This window comes from Fringilla coelebs, assembly GCF_963513975.1.
Source record: "Fringilla coelebs genome assembly, chromosome: 5".
Taxonomy (NCBI): domain Eukaryota; kingdom Metazoa; phylum Chordata; class Aves; order Passeriformes; family Fringillidae; genus Fringilla; species Fringilla coelebs.
The window spans coordinates 37,928,226-37,941,279 of NC_140033.1; the positions used below are offsets into that span (position 1 = coordinate 37,928,226).

General features: G+C 36.7%; 1 protein-coding gene across 1 annotated transcript in view; it reads left to right on the forward strand.

Annotated features, from left to right (window-relative positions):
* The window catches only part of NAV3 (neuron navigator 3), a gene marked incomplete at its 5' end in the record, with an annotated part of 248,995 nt that overhangs the window by 102,958 nt on the left and 132,983 nt on the right, over nucleotides 1–13,054 (forward strand). Inside the window, 2 exons of the mRNA XM_084205736.1 lie at nucleotides 9,429–9,497; nucleotides 12,231–12,370. Of these exons, the coding sequence (XP_084061862.1) occupies nucleotides 9,429–9,497; nucleotides 12,231–12,370 (209 nt within the window). The remainder of the gene's footprint in view (nucleotides 1–9,428; nucleotides 9,498–12,230; nucleotides 12,371–13,054) is intronic.

The following is a 13,054-nucleotide window of genomic DNA, read 5'->3' on the forward strand; positions in this document are numbered from 1 at the left end:
GATGGTACTCATCCCCATTTCCAGGTTATGATGTCTTCAGTAATGACCAATGTCTGTGATCATTACTGTGTCTGAACATTTCCATGTGCCACTGAAGACAAGCTACTTTATACAGTGTTTGAGCCCTTTGTAACAAAAACTGAAACAGGCACCAAATTATATTAGGTCTCTACAGGTTTCATACACAGGTTGTTTTGCTAAGGTAAACAAACAGAAGCTCTGGGGGAAGGTTATAACCAGAATATCACAAGACTGGACGGGTTAGATTTGTGCAGAAATGGGAAATTCAGGGGACTGGTCCAGGAGGCTACTTGTCCTCATGTGACTAGGAGACGACACAGACAGGAATGTAATTAAACCAATTTCTGGAGGAAACTCTCTTTCCTAAGTTTAAAGTTTGCATGGGAGGATAATGAATCTTCTTTCACAGGCTCCTTACAAAGTTATCCAAAATCCGGTCAGTGTGGCAATACTTTAACATTCCTGTTCCCGTGTAAAGTGTTTGTGACCAATGTCAGAATTGTGAAAGCTGTGCATACAGAAGGCAAGCAAGGTTCTTCTAGTGAAAGAGTATTATTTGCCTATCTAGTCCTATGGCAACAGCAACATTTCAAAGTAAATGTAAAAGGAAGGAAGGGAGTTGATTCATAAGTGAAATTGCCTTGCAAAAAGCAAACTTTCTTTATGGAAGGTCATAGTTTTGTACCAGTAATTATAAAAACGGTGAAATTATTAGACTGTAAGTGAAAAAATCTGCAGTAAATAAATAGTAACCAAAGGCAAAGAATAGTTTTAAATGTGATTTCTGATTTCTTTTTACCCTAAAATTTCCTGTATTCTTCCATGACTAACTGTGGGAATTGAATATTTCAAAATCTGAAGTTGGCACTTCACTCTTTCCTTATGACTTTATTGCAGCTCTGAGATTTATTTTTAAAAATACAGTCCTGGTGGCCTTACTTATATCTGTCAGCACAGATAGATGATAACAATGGCTGCATTATATTTTTATGCTTCGCTTTGGTAGTGGATTCCATTATCAGAGCAATACATCTGTGGTGATGATCTGCAACCACCCAGATACTAAGAGAAAACACATGTGGATGAAAGAAGTTCTGTCTCATTTACAGATTAGACAGAAACTGGTTTCAGTAAGCTGTCAGAAAAATTCCCCTAGACGGACAAACTATTTTATCATGTACAGGAATGATGAGCACAGCTTGGGGTCCAGATGGATTTTGTTAAATTTGTTGTATTAAAAGTGCACCCTGGTTTTCCTGAGCATATAAACAAAGTTAGGTAGCTGATTTCTGCAGGCATATATAACTACTGCAAGGAACAGGGTTTCATGTTGCCTACTGCTCAGAAGTACTAGGGAAGAAATTAAGCATGTTGGATGCAGAGCTTGTGCTGTGTGAAATACAGTAATGAAAATGTAGTGCTTGTGATTATTAATTGAAATAGACCCATGGGTGGGAATCTGCATAGCAATCTTGATTACATCACTCTGTTTAGAAACAGGCCTTCATTTAAATATTCTGAAGGTTTAAAATAGGGTTCAGCAGTCGACACCAAGTTTGTTGCACTGACATAGGCTGGAAAATGGAAGATGTACACAGTTGTGTGTGTTTCTTGGTTAATATATAGGAAAGGGATGAAACACTTCCCTTTGCTGTCCTTGGCTCATGCCATTGCTAGTCACTTGGTTTTGTTGAAAGGAAAGAGGCAGGTAGTTCCTGCTTTTCCCACTGTGGAATCATTACCAAATCATTCTGAAGAGAAGAAAAATTTTAAAAATACTTATTTCTTCTTTCTATTCTCTTTTTGCTAGTAAGGGTCTAAGTGCTATTAATCTAATCTGATGTATTTTTATATGTCTGGGAGATAATGCAGAATGAGTTGCTTTGTGTGATTGTTCCAGGATCTGCAGGAAGCTGACCTTTAAATGGCCCTTAGGTATTTAATTTTATTTTAACCTTTTATTTTACCTTGCAAATCGGCTGTGGCTCCATTTTGTTCTACTCCCCAAAGATGCAATCATTACAGCCCTCAAGGTTCCAAATCACAGAAACTTCAGAAAGGAAGTTCTTTCATCATATTTGTCCTGAAGTCCAAGTAAATAAAGCATTTAGTGTGTCTCTGTGGCAAATGACTAACCTGCCTAATAACCTTCACACAGAAAAGATAGAACAAAGCATTAGTAAGAACAAATTTTTCATATAAGTCTTCCATGTAACCCATCCTCCCTAAGAAGATATCTAATAACCTTTCTTCAGCTTAAAATAATGGGGGAAAGGGTGTTTCAAAGTGACATTCAGGCTCTAAAATAAATGATCTTTTCTATAGTTATAGTTCACCACTCTAGCAGACTATTGCATGCCTAGAGAGAAAATAAAAAATGTAAATGAAAAAGCATTTTTAGTCTCTCAAGAGCATTTCAGATTTTTTTAAACTGTTCATCCTCTATTGACCATTTCACCACCAGTCCTTCATAAACTGCTTGAATCTTTTACCTTCTTAGCTATTTCTGTGGGCTGGATCTTTCCAACTTGTCCTTTACTGATTGGAGTCTCCCCTTGTTTGTTGCACAGAGCAAAGTACCTGATGTATGTCTGAACACTTTCTTTAGGAACCTGTGGCACGCAGTTACCCTGGGTTCTTCTGTTTATAAATTACCTCTGTTCAAGAACATTAATTTTTTTCCTGCCTCTTCTGCTGTTTGCAGTTCAAAATGCAACTGTCATCTTTTCTCATTATCTGTTCTTACAGTTTTCAAAAGTGTGTTTTAAATCAGTTTAGTGGAAATTTTCATTTTTTACATTTCAGATGTTCTCATTGTCTGGCCTGTGTCACCCTTGCCGCTCATTACTTTTTATATTTCAGTTTTGATGCACTTTGGCCATAATATTCACAGTTGCTAATCCAGGTCATGTAGAATTTAATGGGAAGTGTTCCATTCATCCTTATAGCACTTGAATCCAATCTTTTATATATTTCCTTCTGAAGGAATAGAAGCTTTATAATTAAGTTATTTTCCCTTCAGACATTCTTTGTTGCTCTACCCTCACTTTCTACTGAGATTCATTAGATCTTCTCATTCTCTGAAAATGAAATCTGATGTAAATGTCCATACATTTATTACTTTCCAGGACCTGCCACCAATTTAATTCTGACACCTTCTGAACATTGGAGGTTTCCTATAATTATTTGTATATGACAAATGAAATTTCAATACATGTAAAATGCAAGGGTAGCCATATTAAATTAGCACATTCATTCTTTTTTTTTCTTTTTTGTCAGATGATAGGTAGCAAACCTATTATGAAGCAAAATATTCTTTCTTTGTTCAACTAAGTCATAGTTTTATATTTGTACTTACTTTTTTTTTCTTCTGTCAGTCCTTTTTATATCTATCTTACTGTTTTCACAAACTGTGCAACAAATTTGATATTCTACATAATGTGGTTTTCCAGGTGTCAATTAATGAAATAACATTACAGTTGGAAGCTGCTGTGAAGATGAAGATGACTTTGTCTCTTAATTTACCAAAAAAAGCTCCAAAATAAAAATCCATAGGAGCCCAGGCAGTGCTGTTTGGCAGGCATTGCCTGTGGAAAATAGATTAAATAGAAGTGAAAAAAAAAGGGGGTTTTTTTAATATTTATTGTTCACCAGACTTACAGGAATTTTTGTTTTGAAAATACTTAAGGGAAAATAGCTGAACTACTGGTAGAATCTTTTGTTTTTTCTTTATATAACAAAGCTCTTTACCATTTTAATGTCAGTGGGGAGACTGAACAAAATGCTTACAAATGTATTTTACTACTGTCAATAGAAACAGTAAACCATGTGATAATTTTTTGACTGATGCAGGTTTGTAGCAATCCCAACTGTACATTAGGATGTGTTACAAATGTGGACTTTCTGGAAACCTATGCAATGATTCGAGAGATAATTAGCATAGATTTGAAGAAGTAAAAGCATCAGCACTTCTGTCACCTCTATTTCCATTTCCTCTAGGAAAAACTTTATTACAGTTTTATTGTATCAAGCTGTGAAGTAGAATAATGGCATATGATTCTGTGCAGATACTCTGATGTAATTCTGTTCTAGTATAAGACCATAAATGGTATGGAGATAAGGTCATAACATGGTACCTAAGGGCCTAATCCTAGTTCTGGCAGCACACTGTAATCCACTTGTGTAACTTGTGTAATTTGTTCAGAGAAAAATAGTGAGCTTTAAAAGATGGCATTTTAGGTGTGCTGCAGGTTGGGTTAAGCACAGTAGTGAAGTAGCACAGTGTCCCAAAACACAACACACAGTGTCCCACACCACAACACATCTAGTTACTGCTAGAAATCAATTTTGTTTCTTTAAAGCTGTGGTTCATGTACTCCTTCATTAAATTCCACGAAATACCTGTACTACAATACTGGGACCAAAGCAGAAAAGCTATGGTCACTGTGTATTCTTTCTTATTAAAAGTCTCTGTATTCTTCAGGAACATAAATATTGATGCAAAACTGGCTTATCTGCATTTTGGTTTATGAGTTGTGAACAATAGGAAAATATTGAAAACATAATTTTACTTGTACCTTCAAGCATGAATCATTTGGAGGCAGACTGCTTGAATAAGATGCCAGAAGTTCAAAGAGCGGAAAGGAGAAAAATCCAAATAATTTAGAACAGATGACAGGGTATGAGCTAGAACTGCCTGAGCCAAAGACATTTCCTCTTACAAATAAAAAAAAAAGGTGTATTTATCTCTATATTTATCTATTAATATTTATTTTTATATTTACCTCTATCTGTAGATAATATACCTCTATCTATAAAATACACGTTCATAAATCACATTTATATAAATTTTAAATGTTTAGTTATCTATAAATAAACAAATAGGTATAGGTATGTGGTTATATAGATACACACATGGGGATATGGCCATAAAATAATTCACCAAGGCTGGACTAAAAAGGGAAAAGAAATGTCTGAAAAATTTTGTTTGTACAGAAAATCAAGGTTTTTTTGGTTTCTTCCTCAGTATTCCTTGAAAATACATTTGGGGATTCAGGGATCTTCTACCTGCCCAAACTGTTTGGTAGGGTGAGGGCTTGGAAACTTTTGTTTCCTGTGGCATCATTCCAGGCACACTTGGAATTTGGAGTCAGGTATACCTTAGAATGTTATCTCTTGTGCTTTTCAACCAGTAGGATTGTGAGCAGCCAAATAGAAAAAAATTAAAGAAAGATTTTTTGTTTTCATTTTATAAAAATAAAATTTAAAAAATAGGCACAGGGCAACTGAGACCTTCTGGGCAAATTTTTACTTACATTAAAAAGCATTCTTTTTAAACTAGTCTTTTCCAGAGAATTTTCCAATACAAAAGTCTTGAACAGCTCTGGAGTGCATTTAGACTAGAGACTAAATGCACTTTGTAAGATCAAGAGCATATTAAAATTCAGGTATGCCAGTAAGGAAGAAAGAGTTTGATTATGTTCTACAAAACCCTTTCCCTTTTTCTAATTTCAACATAGTGCATAGCTGGCATTTTAGAACCACCATGTGACTCCTAACATTATAGGAAAATGACAGCGTGATGTTACATGATCCTATTGATCCCCTGGAGGACTTAATAAAAAGTATATGATATTCAGGGTGTCACTGCATGGGTTACTTTTTGAAGATGGAGGTTAAAATATAAAAATGTATTAGATTGATTCATGCTCTTTTCAGGTTTATAGAAGGTTCATCCTTCAGCTTTATGTGTTAACCCACTTTCAAGGGCTTCTTTTCTGACATATTGCATGGCAACAAGGTAGAGTTTCTGGTAGTTTAGTCCAGTGTCAAACAATCTGTTGCCTTCCTTCTGCATAGAATCATAGAATGATTTAGGTTGGAAAAGACCTCTAAGTTCATCAGGTCCAACTGCTAACCCAGCACTGCCAAGTCCACCACTAGAACCTATCCCTAGGTGCCACATAAAGCCATTTAATCTTGTAGCCTACATTGATTTCCTAGTCTCCTCTACACCTTTCAGGACCATTTTGTGACCGTGCCATGCCTGCAGATGAATGACCCCAGCCAGCTCCCCATCCTGATGGAGCATGGTGCACAGGTCCCACTGTGCTGCACAGCCCCGTGGCGCCGTGCAGAGCCCTGGTTCCTGCAACCACTCAGCACAACACAGACCTGGGCTTCTCCATCAGCACCTCGGGCTCAGCAACATCACTGTCCTTTCTTCTCAGCAGTGCTGAACTGCCTTTCTGGGCAGTCTCAGGATGTTTATTCCATTTTCTCACAGCAAATGAAATTTCCCTCTTGTCACCATTTCATATCTGCTGTGTTGACTAGTCTTTCCATGGTTTGTAAAACAAAATATTGATGACTTCCAACAGGAAGACAGAGTCGGTATTATTTTTGCAGAGTCCAGATTATTTCTAAGATTTCAGATGCCTATATGCCATTTTACCTGTTTTGGACCGCATTTACTTCACTTCCCCTAGGTGTTATTTGGAAGAGGAGAGTTAAGCATGATGTCTGCACCTGTGTACATAGTGTAGATGATTGCTGATATGAGTGTTATAACAGTGGAAAGGGTCTTGTAGACCATGAGGAATGGTAGTAAACAGCTGAGAACAAGAAGCCTTAAAAATCCCCCTTTCCAGCCCTCTGACAAGTAAATCCTTCCTTGTCCTGAATGGTGTAGCATTAAATTGGTACTGTCTGATATGTTAAGATCCATTTACTGCTTTATTGCAGACACACACTTAACTATATCATGGTGTGGATTTTTAAGCATTAAAAATAACTGTTTAAGCAAAACAGGTCTATTTTCCTCACTGACAATTACCTAGTATGATAGAGGGCAGTATGTAAGTATTTGTTCATCTATTTAGAAGAGTGGGTAGGCCAAAGTCTAGTCTGAAACAGCAATGCAGTTCACATCCAAGAAAGCGAGGCCAGCAACTGGGAAATGCATCCATGGAAAGCTTTCATGGGCTCAGCACATCCAGAGCTAATTGACAAGGAAAACCTAAAGTCATTAGAACTTGATGCACCTGCTTTATGAGCTAAATTCTCTTTTTACCTTTCTCTTTTCACATTACTTTCGAAATCACAGTGGAAATCATGCTTTACAAAGCATGTTTTACTGAGATTGACACTTTCATCCATGTCTGTCAAGCCTGTTTGGAAAGTTTGAAAGTAGTCTATAGGCTGATGTTTCATGAATTTGCTAGTGCATAGAGTCCCAAATAACAGCCACAGAAGGGAAGCATTCTAGCAAGCATTATCAGATGGGTATGTTATGTATTTATTGCTATCTGGGCTAGTTTATCTGGGGTAGTTTATCAACAATGAGATTAGGGTTTTTTTGATCTTTCAGTTTACACTTGAATGTATTGTTTGAGGTAGAAATGCTATGATACACTAAGGCACTGCAACCTACTCACTCTTTTTTCCCATCTTACTTTCTGTGTTGATTGTACTGTGTATCATTCCACCTTTTACAGCATAAATGCACAAAGGTTTTATTTGACAACAATTTTTCTCACAAATCTCTTATTTTAGTCAACGCAGATAAACAGGAATTATTTTCTAAATTCCTTCATTTTAAGTATGTTGAAAAAAAAACCCATGAGAGATCTCATCAAAAGATGGATTATTATGCCAGGCATAAATGTAGCAAATTCAGTAAAACAACCTATGTCACATTTGCATCATAAGTCCAGACATTATTAAGAAATACAGCTGTAGGTGAAATATAATTCACTGTACTAAAAACTAGATAGATAAAAATACAGAAAGTGTGATTATTATGAAATTATTTTGGTATTATTATAAGTAATATATTATTATAAGTGATATTATATATTATAATATCCACAGAAGCTATGGTCATATAAAAAAGCAATTTGTCAGCATTACTCTGAAGATATATGTCAGAGCGTTGAACGCTGCTTTTACAAATTGAATGATTCTTTTCTGCCCTCTTAAGACTGAAGTACTCTTCTTACTTTTATATTCATCATATGCAAATGTGCCATTTTTATTTGGCAAGGAACAGAGGCAGCTCTGAACCCTTTGTTGGGGTTTAATTTAATAAAGTAGCAAGAATCTCGCATCTCATTCCAGTCTCACATTGTCCCATGGTTTGTGCCTTCTTCTCACCCCTTTTCAGCCCTGCAGTGCTAAGGAAGGGAAGACCTTTCTTACCTGACAGCTTCTCCCATCTGGTTTACACTCAGGTCTGGCTGCTTCAGTGGACTGGCAGAAATTGCTTAACACTGTGCTGGTAGACTCAACACCACCAGGTGCTTCTTGAAAGTGCTGCTAGTCTATAAAGCTGGGACTAGAGCACTGTGGTTTCTGCTGCTACTCAGAAGAATTGCTGGAAGATGCAGAACTCTGAGAAACAAAAGAAATCTGTGACTATCAGAGTTTCTGCTTCCTCAGTTTTCCATGACTTCCCTAACAATTCAAGGAATTTGATGATGTGATTGCACCTGGCTTAGGCAACTCTCTACAGCCTTAGACTGTGTGGAATGCCAAAGGATGCACCTGTCTGTGAAACTGAAATTACCCAACAGAAAGCTGTACTTTGGCCATACATTTGACATATCCCCTATGCAAATGTCTAAAAGATTAGAGGAAATAATTTCCTGTCTAATCATGCCAGGTTGTTCGGTGTCAAAAGGAACACACAGCTTTTAGCCCTATAGCATAGTGTGTTTTCTGTTGCAGCAATGCTACTTGGATACCTTAATAGACAAAGGTGCACTTTCCTATGAATTCCACAGTGAGTCTAAGCACATGCCAAGACTTTCTTAATGCAGCCCCTGCTTCATTGCCTGGGTCATTGCATACATGACCTGTGCTGTAACAGTAATAAAATCTGTGACAGGATGCTTCTTCCATATAGCTCTACTGTCAGGAGGGTCACCTTGCTTTAGTGGGATTTCTTCTGAGTCCACATTGAATATGGTATAGCAAATCTGTTCCTAAGAGCTCTACTGTGAATCCAGTCAGGTTGCTGGAGAGACCAGTAGGAGGGTATTTGTGCTTAGTGCATTTCATGGGGGAAAAAAAAAGCAGCACAATGTTTTGAAGTTCACATTCTGTGTGAATTGAGCTATACTTCAGGAATTCAGTCACTGTGGAAATTTGCTCGCTTTTTCTATTGATAAGATAATTTCTAGCAAATGAGACATTTTATAACAATATCCATTATTTCATAACCTGTTCATTGCATCTCATAAAAATCTGCATGTTTACATTGTTTCATATTGTTACCAGTTAATTTGCATTTTTTTTATCCATGTTCGATTTGCATCCATTAACTCATCATTTGCTGGTAAGTGTGTTCTTTCTATACATATTCAAAGAAATTCTTTAATTCAATTTCTCTGTTTCTTCTCATACAGTCTCACAGCCAGATATGCAACTCAGTCTAATCACAGTGGAATTGCAACCAGTCAAAAAAAGGCTTCTAGGTCAGTTAAATATCTCTAATTTATTGCTTGTTAGTGATACTCAAGCAAGTATATGCCCATTGATATTTTATCCTTTGGACTTAAGCAGACACTAAACAATGTGCAATTTTTGTTATGTGAGCAAGCTTTGGAATGATGAGCTTTGCCACAGAAAAGCCTTGTATTCATTGGCTTTTGGCCAATTGGCTGATTTCTACTATCTACTAGCAATATTTCTGGTTGTTATGTATCCTGCATCTTTGTATTCTGCATGTAAAATATTGGATGTGAAGGATTAGTTGGTGATTTTAGTGCTCTGTACTTTCTGGCTCAATTCCTGACTTTAGTCATGAGTGAAGTCTGGGAGTCCACCCCAGTTCCCACTAGATGTTTTGCATATATAGCTTATCCACCTGAAAGTCTGAGTTCACAGAGTCAAGTTTACATAGAAGCAAAATAGAGCAGAAAAAAAGGAATGACTTCCAAGACTTCTGCTCCATCAAGAGTAGCCTGCACACAGTCCCCATGAATGAGAGGCTTTGTTTTGGCAGTGAATTTGACAGAGCTCTGTGTAGGAACTGACTTGTTTCAGATTTTGTCAGTACTTTTAGTCTGTCATTTCCATGAGCACTAAAATCTACAAGCCAGATTACAGAAGAAAGAAGCTGAGGTCAAAAGCTTACTCTATTTTCTAGCTTTTTTCTTTTTTTTTTTTGAGGGGGGATAATTAATGTGTTCATTAATTATACCTTTGCTTTACAGTTCATTGGTGAGACCAATGAACTCTAAGCTGCACAATCTCCAATAAAGATTGTGTTTTGCAGTATAGAACACTAACACAATGTGTGTTGCTGGTGATAAGTTGAAATGAGCTATACCATGGTCCAGTTGCTTTGCACCTGCATTTATAGGTCTTCGTTTTCCTTATTGCTGATGCTCCTGTCTTGTCCACATTCAGCTTGTCAAAGTTAACAGTCTTACTGTCTAATACTTTAAATCTGTGGCAGTGTTTCCGAAGCCTTTTCAGAGGTATGTGACTTGTCCCTTATTTGTTATACTCTTCTTTGCATTTCCTTAGCTGCTTAACATGATTCTGCAAGAGCAATTTAAAACCTGAATTCAATTAAGAAAGTCAGCAGATGAGGTAAACTGGAAAGTGTGTAGAGAAAATGACCTCATGCATAATGTGCTTATTGTGGCAAGTTCTTGAATTCTGGCATACAGAATACATGCAGAACTGTGTTGTATTTTAACAGAACAGATGAGTTTCTAGTGTTGCACATGCCTTTTCATTGAGTTTCTAGTGTTGCACATGCCTTTTCATTGCTTTTGTCATTACCTTTGACAAATGGTCTCAGGGCTCTTACTGCCTGTCAAATTAGGGTAATGAGAAGGAACAAATGGATTTTTAAGTTTGTGTTAGTGCATTCTTCAGGGAACAGAAGATCACTCGAATTCACGGGTCACGGTAAAGGTTAGCACGCGCACCGCTGCAGAGCAGAGACAGTCTGCCCTGGGCTCGGCACCGAGACCAGCAGGGCAGGCTGGCAGCCAGAACGAGCCCTGAAAATAACCAGTGGATTTAAACTGAGGTTTAAACTGGTAAAGAAAGAGACTATGGAGTTCTTTACATATGTTTGCAAATGAAAATGAAATTATTTGAACATTTCTGTATGCTAGTGTATTAAACAAACAAAAAAAGTTTTGGAAAAATCAAGTGTTTTGTACTTTTTTGTAATGTGATTTTTTTTTTCCTTCCTTCTAATGCTGCTCTTTCATAATAAGGGGAAACTAACAGAATTTGATAACTCTGGTAGAATTTGCACTGCCATTGTTAAAATCATTCCAGTAAGCAAGAAGCAGAAGAGAGATGCTCTTCTATGGAAAAGGCCTATGACTGATTTGAGCAATTAATTTTATCTAAGAAATAACAAAACTAGAAAGGAGTGCGGGTGCCCACAAAGGTGCTTCAGAAAGTTTGGAGTAGGCACATATTAAGGAATCTTACAGCACAAAACAAATTTTAAAACATGCAGGCTTACACATGCCAGAAACAGCAAGAATCTACATTTTTTTTCCTTAGTATAGCCACATAGTAAGGTTCAGATGGTGGCAGCAATTACTAAGAAGTGAACTGTACAGTCTACATTTTATACTTCAATCTAAAAGGTTTAAATGCATCTGTATCATCTAAATAAAATAAGTATTTACAATATTTTTCACTTAAAATAGTAAGGAGGAAATATTTTAGTCAATAGCTTTCTGAAAAATAACTGAAGAAGATAACTAAAAAGTCAGCTTTTATGCTAAACACAACTGTGAAAAATTTAATTGAGTAAGAGATACAAAATATTTCTTACCTCTGTATTGCTGTGCTTATTAATCTATTTCTTTAATATTTCCTCTCCAAAAGGTGACGTATTAGTAAAGGTTGATACTGCACTTTAGTATTTGTTAGGGTGAATCTGTTTTAGCAATGTTAATGGCAAATGCAAAGCATCTTCTTATATGTCTTGTGACTCTAGAAAGCATCTTTTTCCCTTTTGTGTGCATAAGGATAAGTTTAAATTTTCATTTGTGGAGTCTAACTAATTTGAATCCTCCTGTTTGTTGTTGCTTCCTGAATTCTTTGGGTTTAGTTGGTTTAAAATTGTGATCTGATATTTGCACACTGTCTCCGCTATATGTTGTATACATGTCTATAAAATTAACAGATTTCTCACTGGTTCCTCACTAATTTTCTCACCATTTCAGGCTTCCAGGACCCTCAAGGGTGCCAGCTGCAGGCAGCAGTACCAAAGTCCAGGGAGCTTCCAATTTAAATCGGAGAAGTCAGAGCTTTAACAGCATTGACAAAAACAAGCCTCCACAATATGCAAACGGAAATGAAAAAGGTAAGGGATTAAAGTTACTACGTTTACTCTCCGTAACAGACAAGAAGAAAAAAAAAAAAGAACCTTCCACAAGGGTCAAAAAAGAGAATGTAGTATTTAGACTTGGTAAGGAATACCTATGGGAATTGGGCCTGAATTAGGACTTGTGTTTCAGTTGAGATTTAAGTTCAGATCTAAAAGCTTTACAGATGTTATAATCATATTTTATCAATCTGCAATGAAAATATCACAGGGAGACTTTTACAAAGTAAAAGTTAACCCATATTGGATGCCTGTGATTTTATTCCATATAAAATTCTCCTCTTACCCAAAGGAATACTGCCCTCATTTTCAGGGGACTTGGCATCTTAGCCTCTAATGGAGAAGAATCAGAACATTATATTTGCATCGGAATGTTACATGTATCTATTATTTCAGAACCTGACTGAGTGTGTGTATAATACTGAAAAAAGGATTGCAAGTGAAATGAAATTTTGCAGGGATTTGGAGCAGCCATTGCGACAATGAGCTGAATACCCTGGGTCTTTCCGTTTCTCTCACCCTGACTCTGTTTTCCTGGAATATGTGCCTCTTCAGGCTTTATCTCAAAAAGAATAATGCAGAAATGCAGCTTTCTGAGTTGTGTAACTAATCCATCCCCTTCCTCCCCTTCTTTTTCCCTCTGTGTAATGAACAGCATTTTAT